The sequence below is a fragment of the Myiozetetes cayanensis genome, unplaced genomic scaffold (genome assembly GCF_022539395.1).
Source record: "Myiozetetes cayanensis isolate MyiCay16 unplaced genomic scaffold, myiCay2020 scf1, whole genome shotgun sequence".
NCBI lineage: Eukaryota > Metazoa > Chordata > Aves > Passeriformes > Tyrannidae > Myiozetetes > Myiozetetes cayanensis.
The window spans coordinates 121,102,768-121,117,708 of NW_026086604.1; the positions used below are offsets into that span (position 1 = coordinate 121,102,768).

A 14,941-nucleotide genomic window follows, 5' to 3' on the forward strand; every position below is an offset into this window, starting at 1 on the left:
GAACAACTGAGGGTGGGAAATAGAATGGCAGAGGTCATTAGTTCTCATGTCTTCAGATCAAACAACCATTAATTACTATTGGTAATAAAGGGAACTTTGGGTAGGAATTCAGAAATTTTAAAAGAGTTCACTGCTTTGTTTTGGCAGAAACTGCCAAAATGCCGAACCAGAAATTTTAAACTCAAAATATCCCATGTAAAATGAATGGCAGTTTTGTCCAACCCTCTCAGATTGCCTTCCTTTCTGCCAGAATTTCCAGAGACCAGTACCTGAAGGAGATTCCACTCTGAGACAGACATTGAGGTTGACAACATCAACAACCTGCATCACAACCCCTAGAACTACAGTCCACACCAAAACTGGGCTTTACCCCAGGACCCCTGACAGCTGCCCAGCTTTGTCATAACTAAGAAAACATAAAAATGGAAGGGAGAGAGGGAGGAAGGAGGGAAAGAAGGAAGGAAGGCCAGGAAGGGAAGGAAGGCAAGGAAGGCAGGAAGGAAAGCATTATCTAGGTATTACATGACAATCCTCTCCTGCAGAGTAGCAGTCCAAAACAAGATATTTTGTGTTAGACCTCATTAAACTTTCAAAAGAAATTCTGAGTTTACAAACCTTGCATATCTAAACTGCAATGCTAAACAGATGTAACTAGTAGAAATATAAACAGAAAGAGTAGAAACCTTGTGTTTTTAAGTAAAATCACACAAGGAAATAGGTCATCAAGGAGGACTGTGGAACTCACTGTGGTGTTAGCATTTAAAACTGAAAGTTGTCTAGTCTTCTAAGAGATGACAATTTAAAAAAAAAAGTCCAAAGGCAGGTTCAAACCATGAGCTTGGTTCACCAGATATAACCAGAATTTGGATCTACCCACAACGTACACATCATCACCTGAAGTAAAGTATTACCCATCCACCCCCAATTTAAATCATACCTTGAGCTCCCTTTAGACATTCATTTGCTAAATGCTACAAAGCAGTACTTAATTTCTAGACTAAGATATTCCATACACTCTAACATTTTAGACTTTGTAATGAAGTTTTGAAATTGCCACCAGCTTCCAAATTAGGGTGCAATGAAATAGTCCTGCTTTGTGTGAGTTACCGAATCTGCAAATTACCTGTTATAAGTGTTATAATTATCACTGCAGAAACACTTATTCTGCAGAAACACATCTGGGCTGTCAGAGACAAATTTAGGAGGTGGTGTGTGGGTGGGAAAATGTTAAAAGTTGGCAAACATGCCTTTTTTAGGGTATTCAATGTGATCAACATTTATGTAGCAAATCTACTAAATTAAGAAACTAAAATAAAGGTTTTATTCATGGTGTTTTATCTAACTTTCTGTATAATGTAATATTTTAGAAACATAGCCTTACAAAAAATGTAGGTCTTATAAATTCATATAGGAAAATATTAACTCTGTAATCTTTCAACAAACCATATTTCACATACTCCTAACTGCTTTGTGTTGCATACATCTTAATGGATGTGAAAGAATGCCCGGCGGGCAGATGCTGATCTATCACTTTAAAAGTGGTATGCTGTACAACAGATGATGTGACCTGGTTGGTCATTTCTTTCAGCTATACAGCTGGAAAACAATAATGGTCACTGAGCCTCCAAATTCTGCATAGACAGACCTGTGAACTCTTAAAATCCATAAACAACCAGTAAAGTGAAGATGGGTGAACAAGTCCTCTGTATTTCTCTCCAGCTTGACCTAGCTCTAGGCATCCCATTAGACAGTTTTGGATGACCATGCTTCTCCTGTTCAAAGATCACTCGTGATCCTTTCTTTTCAATGTAGAATGAGTTAAACATACTTTTTCTCTTCCCTCTTCCTTCCTTACCTTGCCAAGACCATTGATTGTGTGGCTATGTAGTAAACCACAACGAGAAACCAATCCAGGCTAAAAACAACTCTTTTTTTCTTGGGAATAGCTGATCCTGGATCAGTTCCTGAATCTGTTTCTTTCTGTGGCCACACAAATAAGCATACCTAGCACAACTGAGCATTCAACTAGAAGAGTGAGAACAATGGGCAGGCAGTCACTAGAGCTGCTTATTCTGGCACTGCCAATGAAAAAGTCATTTCTCAAAATCTAACCTCCCCTTGTGGAGGAACTGTGCAGTTCCCTGGCTCACAATCTCCCCCCGCTCTCCTACCCTAGAGGTGACTTTGTCCTGTCTTCTCCCACCACTAAGATGAACACTCAGCAGTGAGTCTTGACAGCACATCATTTGGTAAGTGATTCAAGTGACACAGCCATCTGATGAGTAAAATCACTCAGGAGGTAAAGTGTGTTTGCAACAACGCAGGGAACCATGAGCATCTTTGACACTACTTGTATTGTCACATATAAAGAACCCTGCTAATAAGGGCACTGTAAAAGGACTTTTGTTGTTGTTATCTGGACACTGCAACAGCAATTCTCTAAATTGATATGTGAGGATTGACAGAGACAAGAATTAGGAAAGCAACTGATTTGTCGAGCAGAATATAGCAGTGAAGCATCTGGAGAGAAAAAAAATTACATTATAGACTCTGAGCTACATTAATTTGGTCTTTTCAAAAACACAATACCCCAAATGTGGCCCTCTTCTCCCTCAGGACCTGGACCATATGGAAATGGCACACAGGAGGACACATGTCAAGTGCTGAAATCATATGGGGGGGACATTTCTTTAATTGAGCTCCTTCAGATTCCAACTTGATTTGAAATTATAAAATATTTTTGTTCCCAGAGCAATTTCCTATCCTTAAGGAAGGCTTTACAGGTTAAGCTTAGGAGTTTGCTTCAAGTAAAGCCAAGCTTTCATAAGGCAATGCAGGATGCTTCCATTGTGTAAGCTTCCAGCAAGTACAATGACTTCAGGATTACAGACAGTAAAATAATAAAAGCAGAGTTGGTTAAATATTTCCTGTGAGACTGGAATACAAACTTCTAAGTTTGGACGCTTTCCAAACTCACTTAGAGTGATGGCAGACTTCTATTCATGTGTAAAAACACATGAAAAATTTGTCACACACTTAGTGACAATCAAAGCAACTTCTAGATGCTGTTGGGATTTATAGTTTGAAAGGATGAGTCAGGTGAGAACTTAGTCTCCCCACCATTATACAATGGCTAATTATCAACACTGTTATAAAACAGCAAATATTCACTCTATGGAGAGAATGCAATCCTCTGATTTGCCTTTCCTAAGGTCACTCGAAGTAACATGTACATTTACCTATTTAAAATTCACTAGACTCCAGTGAAAGTGTAACTGTGCCATCTTGGTTTAATAAACTAATCATAGCAAAAATTATGATAACCCTAAAATGACAGTGAAATACTGTGTTCTGTCAATGGAAATACATTTGATGCAAGAGGTGCATGTTCCAAGTGAACACTGAGGATAAATTATGTACTTAAAATGAGAAAAAGTTTTCACCTCTAATTTAAAAAAGCCATTCTGAAGAATCTTTATAAGCTTTATAAACCTTTCAAGATTTATTCCCAGAAAGATAATTTAGCTGTTGAAGTGCTAGTGGTCAAAAAGTCAGACCTGTGCTTTGACTACACAGGCCAATACAACAGTTATTTTTAAAGACAAATTCTCAGACAAAACCATTCGGCAGCCAATATTAACATCTGATTCCTGAAAAAAAAAAAAAAAAAAAACAAACAAGACAGTTCTAATCTTCAAGCACAGTGTCTGTTTGAACAGATAGGAATTTTTTATGTATGCATAGGTTAAAGTTTTTATCACCATAAAACACTGCAAATTTATACTAAAAATACTCTGCAGATCTGTTTTCTTCAGTTAACCTGAATCTGCAGAAAGTAGTAACTAATCCCACAGCACACTGTCTAGGTGTTGTCATTATTTATTTGCTTAAAACCTGAGGAGTTAGCACAAAATAATAGACTTTCATGAACATGTGCAAGTGTAAGTACACAAATAAGAGCAGGACCATGACACTTTAATGCTTTGATTATCAGTTTTAATTGTAAATGGTGTAAATTACTTCTAAGAGGAAAAAATCCCCATAGTAAGTAGCTCGATGTATTTACAGATTTTAATTACTAGCAAGTGAACAAGATGATGCTTTCTTATCTAATGCATGCACAGAGCATTTTATTCATTATTTGGTAGTCTTGTATATTAAATCCCCAGTGGTAGAACACATTTGGAATCCAAATTTTTCACTCAAGCTAGCCAATTGTTGGGATTTTATCTAGAAATACCTAGGTAAGGATGTCAGGCTTAAATTATTATGAGAAAAATACAGACAGAGTCTGTACAGCAATGACTTACATTTCATAAGGGCAAAACTAAGATTTATGTCAGACTGAAGCTATTTTGGAGTTCTGTAAGGAGATTCAAGAGGTCAAAATCTGAGCTGAACATCTGAGTCATGCTTTGCATTGATAGTTGAAAAAAGAAGGAAGTGCTGTGGGGAAGAATCCTTCTTTTATATACTTCATTATGGCTGATCTTTTAGATTTTATTTTTTCGCTTTTGATATCTTAAGGAGCTTCAGTACTCTGTCATACATAGACAAATAGACATAGATAACATAACTATTAATCCTGAAAGTTATTGGGCCATACTCAGTGAATTCACCAAATATATACCTAATTCAGCCTGTGATGCATTCTTTTTTAATCATGGAAAAGCCATCACAAAGTCATCACAAGGAACAAATGTATATGATTCCTTCAGTTAGAGATCCAAAAAAGATCCATGCACTCAGCTTTTATGGAACTAATACACCTGTCAAAACAGACATATGTATGAAGAATAGGTTTTAGCCTATTCAGGTATTTCATTTATTACTTTTTTTCTTTTAGACTGGAAGTTCTCTTAAATCTTTTAACCAAAAAACTGAAAAAAATACATTTTAAAGTAACATATATAAGTATTCATCAAAATATTTATCTGTTCACAGAATCTAATGCTGGTGGAGAGACAGTTACTGAACTGCAACATAACTTTTCACTGCATTTTAGTTTTAAAACAGTAGTGAAAATAGCATTTTGGAACATTTTCGATACTTAGCCTTTACTAGTATGAGGAAAATTATTTGTAAAAGTGCAGAGCAGAGCAGAACAAAGAAATAGGGGGAGTCAACTTCGCAGTGAGGAAAAATAAGCTATTTCTCATAAGGAACAAGCAAATGCCTATCAATGGAATTCAGAATCAAGATGACAGAAAAGTGATCCAAAAGTAGGAACTTGCAGAATTTAGCACACAACTCCTTTCTCTTTCCACTCAGTTTATTAAGAAATACCACTTTCTGTTGACTACAGCAACAGGCAGCTCTTAGAGGGTACTAAAGGCCTGAAAAAATAAGTAATGTTGAAGAGCAGAGGGAAGTTTGAATGGGGATTTCTAAAACATTATTTATCAGATTTGTATTTTAATTCAGTAATTACCAATAGATAAAATAGCTGATTTTATCTAGATGTATGTAAGTAAACTAGACACATTTTGAACTTGTTCTGTTCAGCAGCAGGCACAGGTTGATACGCCTTGAAAACCAAGGACAGTGAAAAGTAATTCCATGAACAATTCCAGGAGTTTTGGTGTTTTGTTTTTTAGTAGAATTCATTTCATTTAACTATTCCAATATCACTTTTAATTTCAAGGTGAAAAGTGAAGCACAAAATCTGAAAGATCTGGGTGATGGGAGAGGCAAAGGGGAGAAGAAATGAGATCTCTCTGGAGTTATTCTGCTTCTCAGGTTACAAAAAGAAAACCTATGAAATATTTATAATTCACCCTTCCCCATAGATGCCATTTTTCTTTGAAAAAATCTGAGTAATTAATACTGTATTAAACCAACACGTGATTTAAATGAAGCAGTCTCCTGTTCATATGAGTAGCGCCCTTTGCAAGGGTTGAAATCCTTGGAAACAGAGCTGGTACGCACACAAAAGAAACAATCTCTAACTACACCACCACATTAACAGAAGATATATTTCAAAGTACTGGACAGTTAGAGATGGACAACTGCAAAATACACCTCTGAGTATATTAATTCACCACTGGGTAAAATTCAGTATTTAAAAAAAAAAAAAAAAAAGTCTCTCAAAACTGTAAGTTAACTATTCCTTATAAAAGCAGTTCTTCAGAGAAGGACCTGAGAGTCTTGGTGGTTGACAAGTTGACTATGAGCTGGCAACATGCCCTTGCAGCCAGGGGGGCCAATGATATCCTGGAGTACGTAGAGTGTGGTAGAGTGTGGCAAGGTGGAAGGAGGTGATCCTCCCTCTCTACTTGGCCCTAGTGAGGCCACATCTGGAGTACTATGTCCAGTTCTGGGCTCCCCAGTAAAGGAAAGGTAAGGAGCCACTGGAGAGGGTCCAGCAGAGGCCACAAAGATGACTAAGAGACTAGAGCATCACTCTTATGAGAAGAGACTGAGGGAGCTGGGCCTGTTTAGGTGGGAACTCACTAATGCATACAAATATCTCACAGGAGACTGCCAAGAGGATGGTGCCAGACTCTTCTCAGTGGTGCCCAGTGACAGGATGAGGAGCAATGGCCATGAACTAAAAATCAAGAAGGAATTTCTTTACATTGAGGGTGGCAGTGCAATGGAACAGGCTGCCCAGGGATGTCACCGAGTCTCCCTCTCTGGAGACGTTAAAAACCCACCTGGATACGTTCCTGTGTCACCTGCTCTAGGTGACCCTGACTTGGCAGGGGGCTTGGACAACATGATCTCCAGAAGCCCCTTCTAACCCTAACAATTCTATGATTCTGTGAAATAAATATTTTCTTTTTCTGTCCAATGCTTTCCATGCACAGCAATCAGTTCAGAACTTGCAAAGGCAACAGAACGTAAACATTTCCTTAATGATCTTACAATTTATAACAAACAAAGCAAACATCAGCACCTTTCCCTGTTGGGATTCAGCATTTACTTTATAGCTCTACAGATTAGCAAGAACCTGGTCCCTGAAGGTTCAGAGAGCTGGGATCGATCTAAGAGGTTACAGTGTTGTTGAAAGTAGATGTTGCTAGGCTGGAGACCCCTTAATTGGATCATACAATGTAAGGAAATATGTGCATTGGTGCTGTGAAGAAAATCTATCCGAAGAGGTTCCTCAAACAGTGTTTGAATAAAACATGCATAATCTTTTGCTTCTTCCACATCAGGTCTTTCAATGGGCTTTCCAACAATTCAGGTATGAAGGGAAAGCAATTCTAAAGAATATGTATTTTTCTTCACTTAGCACATCACATTCTAATCTTTGAACCTTCTACAACATTTCAGAATTTTTCATCGACAGAACAAACCAGCCATGAAGTAGACAGGCCTATACCATTCATCTACAGAGTAACATTGCTTTACAAGTTTGCTTCTTGCTTTTTCTTATTTTTTTTTCTCGAGAGTATACTTCTCTTCCGTGTAAACAGCATGTATGAATGTACATACACAAGCTATATTGATATGTGGGATAGATAAATGGAAAAAAATGTACAATTCTGTTGTACCTTACAATCATGACCCAAAATGTCAACATTTACAATACATATTTTAATTTAATATAATACATTAAAATGAAAATGTTCACTTCTTAGGTACAAGACACATAGATTGGTATTCAAATGAGGTAGCATTCCTGGTTTTACACAACAGAAAAAGAGTGGGTTTAAATACTGTTTGTATACTGTATGTCCTTAAAGTTTGCTGCTTAGAAATTATTTTAAACTGCCCTAACCACTGGCTGTAACTGAACATAGCAACCTATTCCTTGAAGAAGCTCAAGATTCTCAGGACTGAAAAAGAAAAAGCACAAAACCCTCAACTCAGACAGTACTAGAAGCATCTCAATTAGGCTTGTGCCATTTAAACTATGTGCCATTAATGCAAGAACTGCCTTCCACAGGCTCACCACCACAGGAACAAGCTGCTCATGTCATTGCCAATCCATTAATTTTTCTTTTGGAATACTAGGGATACTTCCTCAACTACTGGAGTGTCTTACAAGTGAAACATGTACATCCTGATATATATTTTAAACCTAAGTAATAAGCTGAATCGTAGGAATCACAGAGTCACAATATAGCTTGAGTTGGAAAGGACAGTCCTTCCATCTCTTCATCTCATAAGGTTAACCTTCATAAAAAGCAAACTACAGGAGAAAGAAAAAGAAGCAATAAAAATTGCAATGGGACAAAGACAATTAGCCACGTAGGAAAAAATGCATATGTTTGAATAGGACTGGAAAAGGGGAACTCAGTTACTACAGATGCAGTAAGAAAACTTTACAACTTCTATCTCCTAAAAAATTCCGATCAAGTGTTAACAGCTCACAGACACAGGAGGCCTCTCCTACCACTGTGTTCCCTATCAGTCTATTACAGTGACCACACTGGAACCAGAAATTTGAATGACTGCCAAAAGGTGATAGAACATTTCACAAAACACATCTCAGACTCCCTCAACTGGGAGACAGTCAATCTTGTTTAGTCCACAGCATTTACATTAAGCAGGATGCAGGACTTAAGTCCAAATAAATTCTGCCTCATTTCCCTTTCACTGAGGGAAAGAAAAATAAGAATCCCATGGCTGGCACTGGAATACTGCATTTCTGCACATGCTACAGAGGTGTTTTGAAACGGTTGCTGAAGCAACTCGTGGTTTTCAGAGGTAAACTCTAACAATAGAGGACACTAAGGACTAGATTTAAAACTACTTAGGCACCTAACTCCTACTAAAAGCCATGTTTCTGAAGTGTCTAAATGCCTTTACAAGTAATCTGATCGTATTGAATATTTCTCCTCTCTTGCATTAGATGTAGTCTGCAGAAACAGATAGCAAATATGCGTTCATGTTTGCTGTCTTCTCTCTTCATAGTAATAAGAGCACCGGAAAATTTATTTTCATTTGGTAAGAGCCAATTTCATTTTGGGCTATTTCCACAGACTACATCTAACAGAAGAGAAGAAACGTTAGAAAGATACCCAATCAACTGGAGTGTCTTGGCATTTGAACTGCATGTTAGGAAAGTACAGGATTATTTCATATTAGGCACCACTGCAATAGAGATAAAGGCATGATTGTCTGCTGAAGCCCTGTCATGTTTTGTATGGATAATTCACCGAATGCACCAAATTGCACTGTAAGAAAAAGAGGCCAAGCCTGAAATCCAGCTACACTTGACTCTATTTCATGTAAAAGCAGTTATTGCCAGTTTTCAATACTACAATCAACAATTCTCCAAAGATCCTCACTAAAACAAATTGCTATGAGATAGGGCATCTACATATAAATACAGCTTACAAAGTATTGCAGTGTTTTCCCTGATGCATTTATAGGCTGTTTGCACAAAACCGAAGCAGGCTTAAAATAAGCCACCTGTAAAGGGTTATTTTACCAACAGTACTAGAAATAGGCACTTCAAGTGTGGGTGAACAAAGTGTGAACCATATGGGATGTTGCACAGATTTGAATTGGGGACTCTCTCTCCCCAAAAGAACTGAAATCAAGGCATGTTCCATATGCATCTTGGAAGTTTAAACACTGTGTACAGCTACTGACAGTTCCCTTTTTATCAGGTGAACCTGCAGTAAGTTCATTTTGTAGGCATTGGATGAAGCAGGTTAAGAGATCATTGTTAATTACATATATTTAAAGGATAAACTCTGCAGAGAATGCCCATTATGGGCAAATATGACTTTGGAGTAAAAAAGAAAAATAACAGAATACCATTCGCAGTCCTTTTTTTTTAAAGAAGCAATTGTGCAAAGGCAGAAAATAATGACTACTTGCAAATATTAGTAACTAAAATGTTATAAAATGCCTATTCACATCCAATCATGACTAATCAGTTTATTAATAAAAACTACAAAAATGTTTTAAATGCACTTTAGGATAATACCGGCTTTACAATTCAACCGTGATAAGTTATCCCCAAAATAGCCTTTTGTGCCTGTATAGCCATTGTCCTGTTTTATCATATCATATCATATCATATCATACAAAGTGCAGTTGACGTATCAGTCACTTGCCTAATTCATTTCATTGACACAAAGAATTATATACTTTCTAATACAGCACCACGTTCTGCAGGAGTAAGGTATAAATACAAACAAACTGACCTGGTGTTGTGGAGCTCATTGTTCTTAATGGAATGGTATCTTGTAGACAGTGTAAAGTAAACTGTGGCAAAAGTCGTTCAGATTTTTGAGATTTTTCCAGAAGCGAGGTAAATCTAAGTAAAGAAGAAAAAACACCTTTAACTATACATTGACAACATAATATTTTTAATATATTATAATTATGTCAAACACATTTAAACAGAACTATATTTAAAAGCTCTCACCCTGAAGGTTCATTCTATCATGTACATTTTGCTGCAAATCCAAGAGCTGATGAACACTAAAAACAAGAATAACATTTAGAAATCCTCAAGCTTCAGAGGAGTCCAGATTCAAATAGAAATTTGCATTGCAGCCCATCAGTAGTGACATAAGAATACCAGAAAGTAAAGGATGAACTGGTCCTTTCCCTTTCCTCTATGATCAGGGCACCACACAAAATAGAAAACTTGAGGAAGAAATATCTGGATTATATCCTTATGGTTTAATTCATAGTTTTACTCTTACTGTAGATGTCTGCAGTCACTATCGAAACATGAATGTGCAGAAATAGATCTGCATTCAAAAGCCTTTCTGGAATAGCTACTACTTCCCTAAGCTCCCATGTTTAAACAGCTCATGAATAGAACTTGTTGAAATAATTAGCATAGTTGAATGGATCTCCCACGACTAGCTAATGAAATCTCTGACACCACAAAGATAGTTGCTAATAGTGTGGGCTGCTCGAGAGTAGGGCAAAAAAGGTTCTGCAATTTGGCTGAATCCTTTCGCAGTCCTGTGACTTTCTCAGTTCAATGCAAAAGCAGAGGCAAAAATGTTCCTCTAATACTCCCATCTGCTGAAAGTTAAAAGCTGCAGAGAAGAGGTTTTCAGGGAACTAAAATATATTTTCATTCAAGCATGATATAAACAGAATCATGAGAGAGAAAGAAGGTTGTAGTGCATTACGACTGTGACTATCCTATTCAGCCACTGTTCCTAAAGCATCTAAGTAGTCAAAGATATTCTTAGTGCTGAATATTTTAGCAGTTTTTGTCACTTTTTTTAAGGCACCAACTGCACATTTAGTTTCAAGCTGAGCTCAGCCAAATTCCAGATAGTAAATTACATTTTCACCAAGTATAATCACTTAAGTTTAGCATCATTATCATTCAAGAAAGGAAAACCACACATCTAGACAAGTAACTTCTGCTTTTATGCCCCATAAAGCAAGCTGGACATACATTGCTCAAATGGGGATGATACTTGGACACATCTAGCACTCCAGCAGACAGCACCTGTAAAATCAATATTCATACTTCATGAAAATCCTAATTACTATGCCTTGCTTACCTGATGTGTCAAAATTTATCAAATACCAGGTGGAACTGCTATTAAACTGAACAGACTCTACAGTCAACCTAATCCAAAACCTGTATTTGGCCACATCCTTACTTTGACTGAGACAGGTGTACAGCTCCAAGATTCATCAATATAAGGACAACCAACATGCATTGAGGAGTTCTAAGATTCTATTTGATTTTAGAGAGCTCATTATTATCTTAGCAGCTACAAAGATTGTGAAGAAACATTTTCCAGTGAATCCAACATCCATTCATTCAGTACCCAGCCCCAGACTGGACTCTGCAGTATGTCTCAAACTAGAGAATGGATATTAATGTTTCACTATAGACTTCACAAGAGTGAATTTTCAGTATATGTTTAAAATAAACATAATATTTTTGGGCATTAGGAAAACTGTGGGTATTAGAATGTGACAATATTCTAATATTCTAAATTCACTTACAATTACGATAGCTAAAACTATAATTATGTGTAAGTTCATTTTATGTGCCCCACCCCACCCCAATGGATATTTGAACCTAGTAGGACCAGACTGCACTCTCAGACAGCTAAGCTTTCTCCTCACAAACAAATCTTCACCTTTTTTTAACCAATAAGGGTAATTGCAAGTAATTTGGATGGCTGTGCGTGAGAGAGATCAGTAGATATGACTGGCATGCTCCTGTCAGCGGAAATATGAAATTCCGCACTCAAAACAGTGGTCCCATCAATCCTGTACTGGGTTATGGATACCAGCTTTGCTGAAACTCTGTAGAAAGAAGATGCTTCATAGCTCTTCCCTGATCTTCTGGAGCAAGGAACACTTACCCTTGAAGAAGAATTAGGTTAGGGAAGATTTAAACAAGCTGGATATACAAAATTTTATGTGACCTGAGTGCTGAGGGACCTGAACAGTATCACTCCAAGGCCACTCTCAAAATACCTTTGAAAGGTCATGACTATGGGAGGTTCAAACAGACTATAAGAAGCAGACATCACTCTTGTTTTCAAGAAGGACAGGAAGGAGAAGACAGAGAACTAAAGGCCAGACCACATCACCCCAGTTTCTTGGAAGGTGATGAAGAAAATAATCCTGGAAACAATTTGCAAGCATGTGAAGTACAGGAAGGTGATGGGAAATAGGCAGCATATATTTAAGAAGGAAAATCATGCTTGGCCAACACGACAGCCTTCTACAATGAAGTAGCTAGAACATGGACAAGCTGAGAATGTTGTTTATCTTGACTTTAGCAAAGCTTTCCGCACTGTCCCCCAGAACATCCCCAAAAATTCTGAAACAGAGATAGGAAAGTGGACCTCAGGGGTGGCTGAAAATTGGTTGCACTGCCAGGCTTTTAAGAGTTTCGATCTGCAGGCCAAAGTCCAGCTGGAGGCCGTCATTTTAATGGAGGCCCCAGGGGTCAGCACTGGTGCCTGTATTGATTTCATTAAGGACCTGCCTCATGGTACAGAGCATAATCTCAGCAATTCCACAGACAGTTCAAAACTGGAAGGAGTGGTTGACAGAGCAGATGGTTGTGCTGTCATTCAGAGGGACTTCAATGGGCTAGAGAAAATGGATCTACTGAATGTATGTACCAAGGTTGGGGGAAGGGGGTGGGTGGCAGAAAAAAAAGTGAGAAACAGAAGGAACACCAAGGTCAGAGGAAAAAGAAGGTGCTCCATTGCAGAGCAGCTATGTAAAAAGAAGTGAAGGAGACACAGCAAGACTCTTCTCAGTGATCCCTAGTGACAGAAAAAGAGTCAATGTGCACAAACTGAAATATGGGCAATTCCATTTAAACATTACAAGGCACTTTTTCACTGTTATTGAGGTCAAAAATCTCAGGAACAGGCTGCCCAGTGAGTTTGTTGAGTTTCAATCCTTGCATATTGTACACAATCTTGGGCAACCCACTGTAGTTGACCCAGCCTTGAGGAAGGGTGTGGACTAGGTATCTCCAGGGGTCTGGAGTTACTCTGTGATTACATAATGTGGAACTTCGAGATTTTTCCTTTTCAAGATCATCATAGACAGCATCAGCACTGAATATTCATTGTTGTTAAACCTACTAAGAATGCCTGTATAAGAAAGCATTCTGCTGGGATCTCCATAAAAAGATTTCCGCTAAGGAATTTTGTAAAATCAACTGCACTGGAAGTCTTATATTTAATAAGTGGAGGTTAGCATTGATACTCTATTTCCATATATTACTTGTAAATGCAAAGCTTTCACTAAGCTGAATGTTGTTGTTCAGGTTCAATTTTAACAACTCCTTGCAAATACGATATAAGGCTCATATTGTCAAAGCTCACATTAAGAACCATGAAAAATTCCACATCACCATATACAGAATTATATTCACAACACTGGTATTCGCATTCAAATACACTTCTACTGATAAGCTGACATACTTAATTTCTTTCCTTTTACTGAAGGAATGTCATATTGCAAAATTAGATACTATATATGGCAGTGCCACATATTTTTTAATGCTAGCCCTGACCCAAAGGGAAAAAAGCACAGCACTGGCCACTGAACATTAAAATTCATGTGAGGTACTAAGCTCATTGGGTGGTGCATTTGTACTCCACCTCCATCCACAAAAAACATCAAACAATTCCTAATCAGACAAACCCTGAAGATGCTAAGATACAGCAAGTGTATTTAGTATAGACTAACTGCACTTCCTAAGGCAATACATTTTAATTGAATAATAATTCATCCTTTATTCATTATCAACTCAGAATATTAGGCAATATACAGCAAACTAACTTCCATCTTCAGATATATCACTGGAGGTGGTGCTACACATCAGTGACTTGCATTTGCTCACCAAGGAACCTTCCCCTTTTTCTTCAAAGGAAATTCAACAGTTCTTGTTCTCCAAGGACTGATGCACCTTTGAAATTGCTACAGAAGAACAGTGCAAGATGGAATGTAGCTCTTCATGCCCACCAGCCACCACAAACCTTGTTTCTCATGACTATATGTAGGTACAGTATTTTCAAACACAAGTGAGCATTTCAAGTTAATACTATTCCTTTAAACTGTCATCTCTCACTGTGTCATCCCAAAACTATATTCACTGACTATATTTTTTCTATCTTGTGCCTATACCTCAAAATTCTTTTGGGAACTGAATTTCTGAAATAAGATGCAATGAATACAAATTAACAGAATTCAGATGAAAAATATATTCCTACTTCTATTTCCCCTGTTCTCAAGATGAATTTTTCATGAGAACTTCTGAAATGAATCCATAGTTTTCAAAACTACATCCTGGAGGTATCTTCCAGATATTTCTTTTGGAGGACAATTTTTTACCCAACTCCATAATAACTCTATTTGTAAAGGAGTTTAGAAAATCCTTATGAAAGATTCTGCAGATATAGAATTATACACTTCATTAAATTCTGAACATGACAGGTCAGTACAATTAATAACACATCAAGTCAATTCTCTGCTGCATGTATTGTTTTAAAATAGCTTTAAGTTACTTATCAAC

General features: G+C 37.4%; 1 protein-coding gene across 1 annotated transcript in view; it reads right to left on the bottom strand.

Moving 5' to 3' along the window:
* Positions 1-14,941, bottom strand: part of HDAC9 (histone deacetylase 9) — a 451,751-nt gene that overhangs the window by 407,696 nt on the left and 29,114 nt on the right. Inside the window, 1 exon segment of the mRNA XM_050308389.1 lies at positions 10,110-10,222. Within this exon segment, the coding sequence (XP_050164346.1) occupies positions 10,110-10,128 (19 nt within the window). The 5' untranslated portion in view covers positions 10,129-10,222.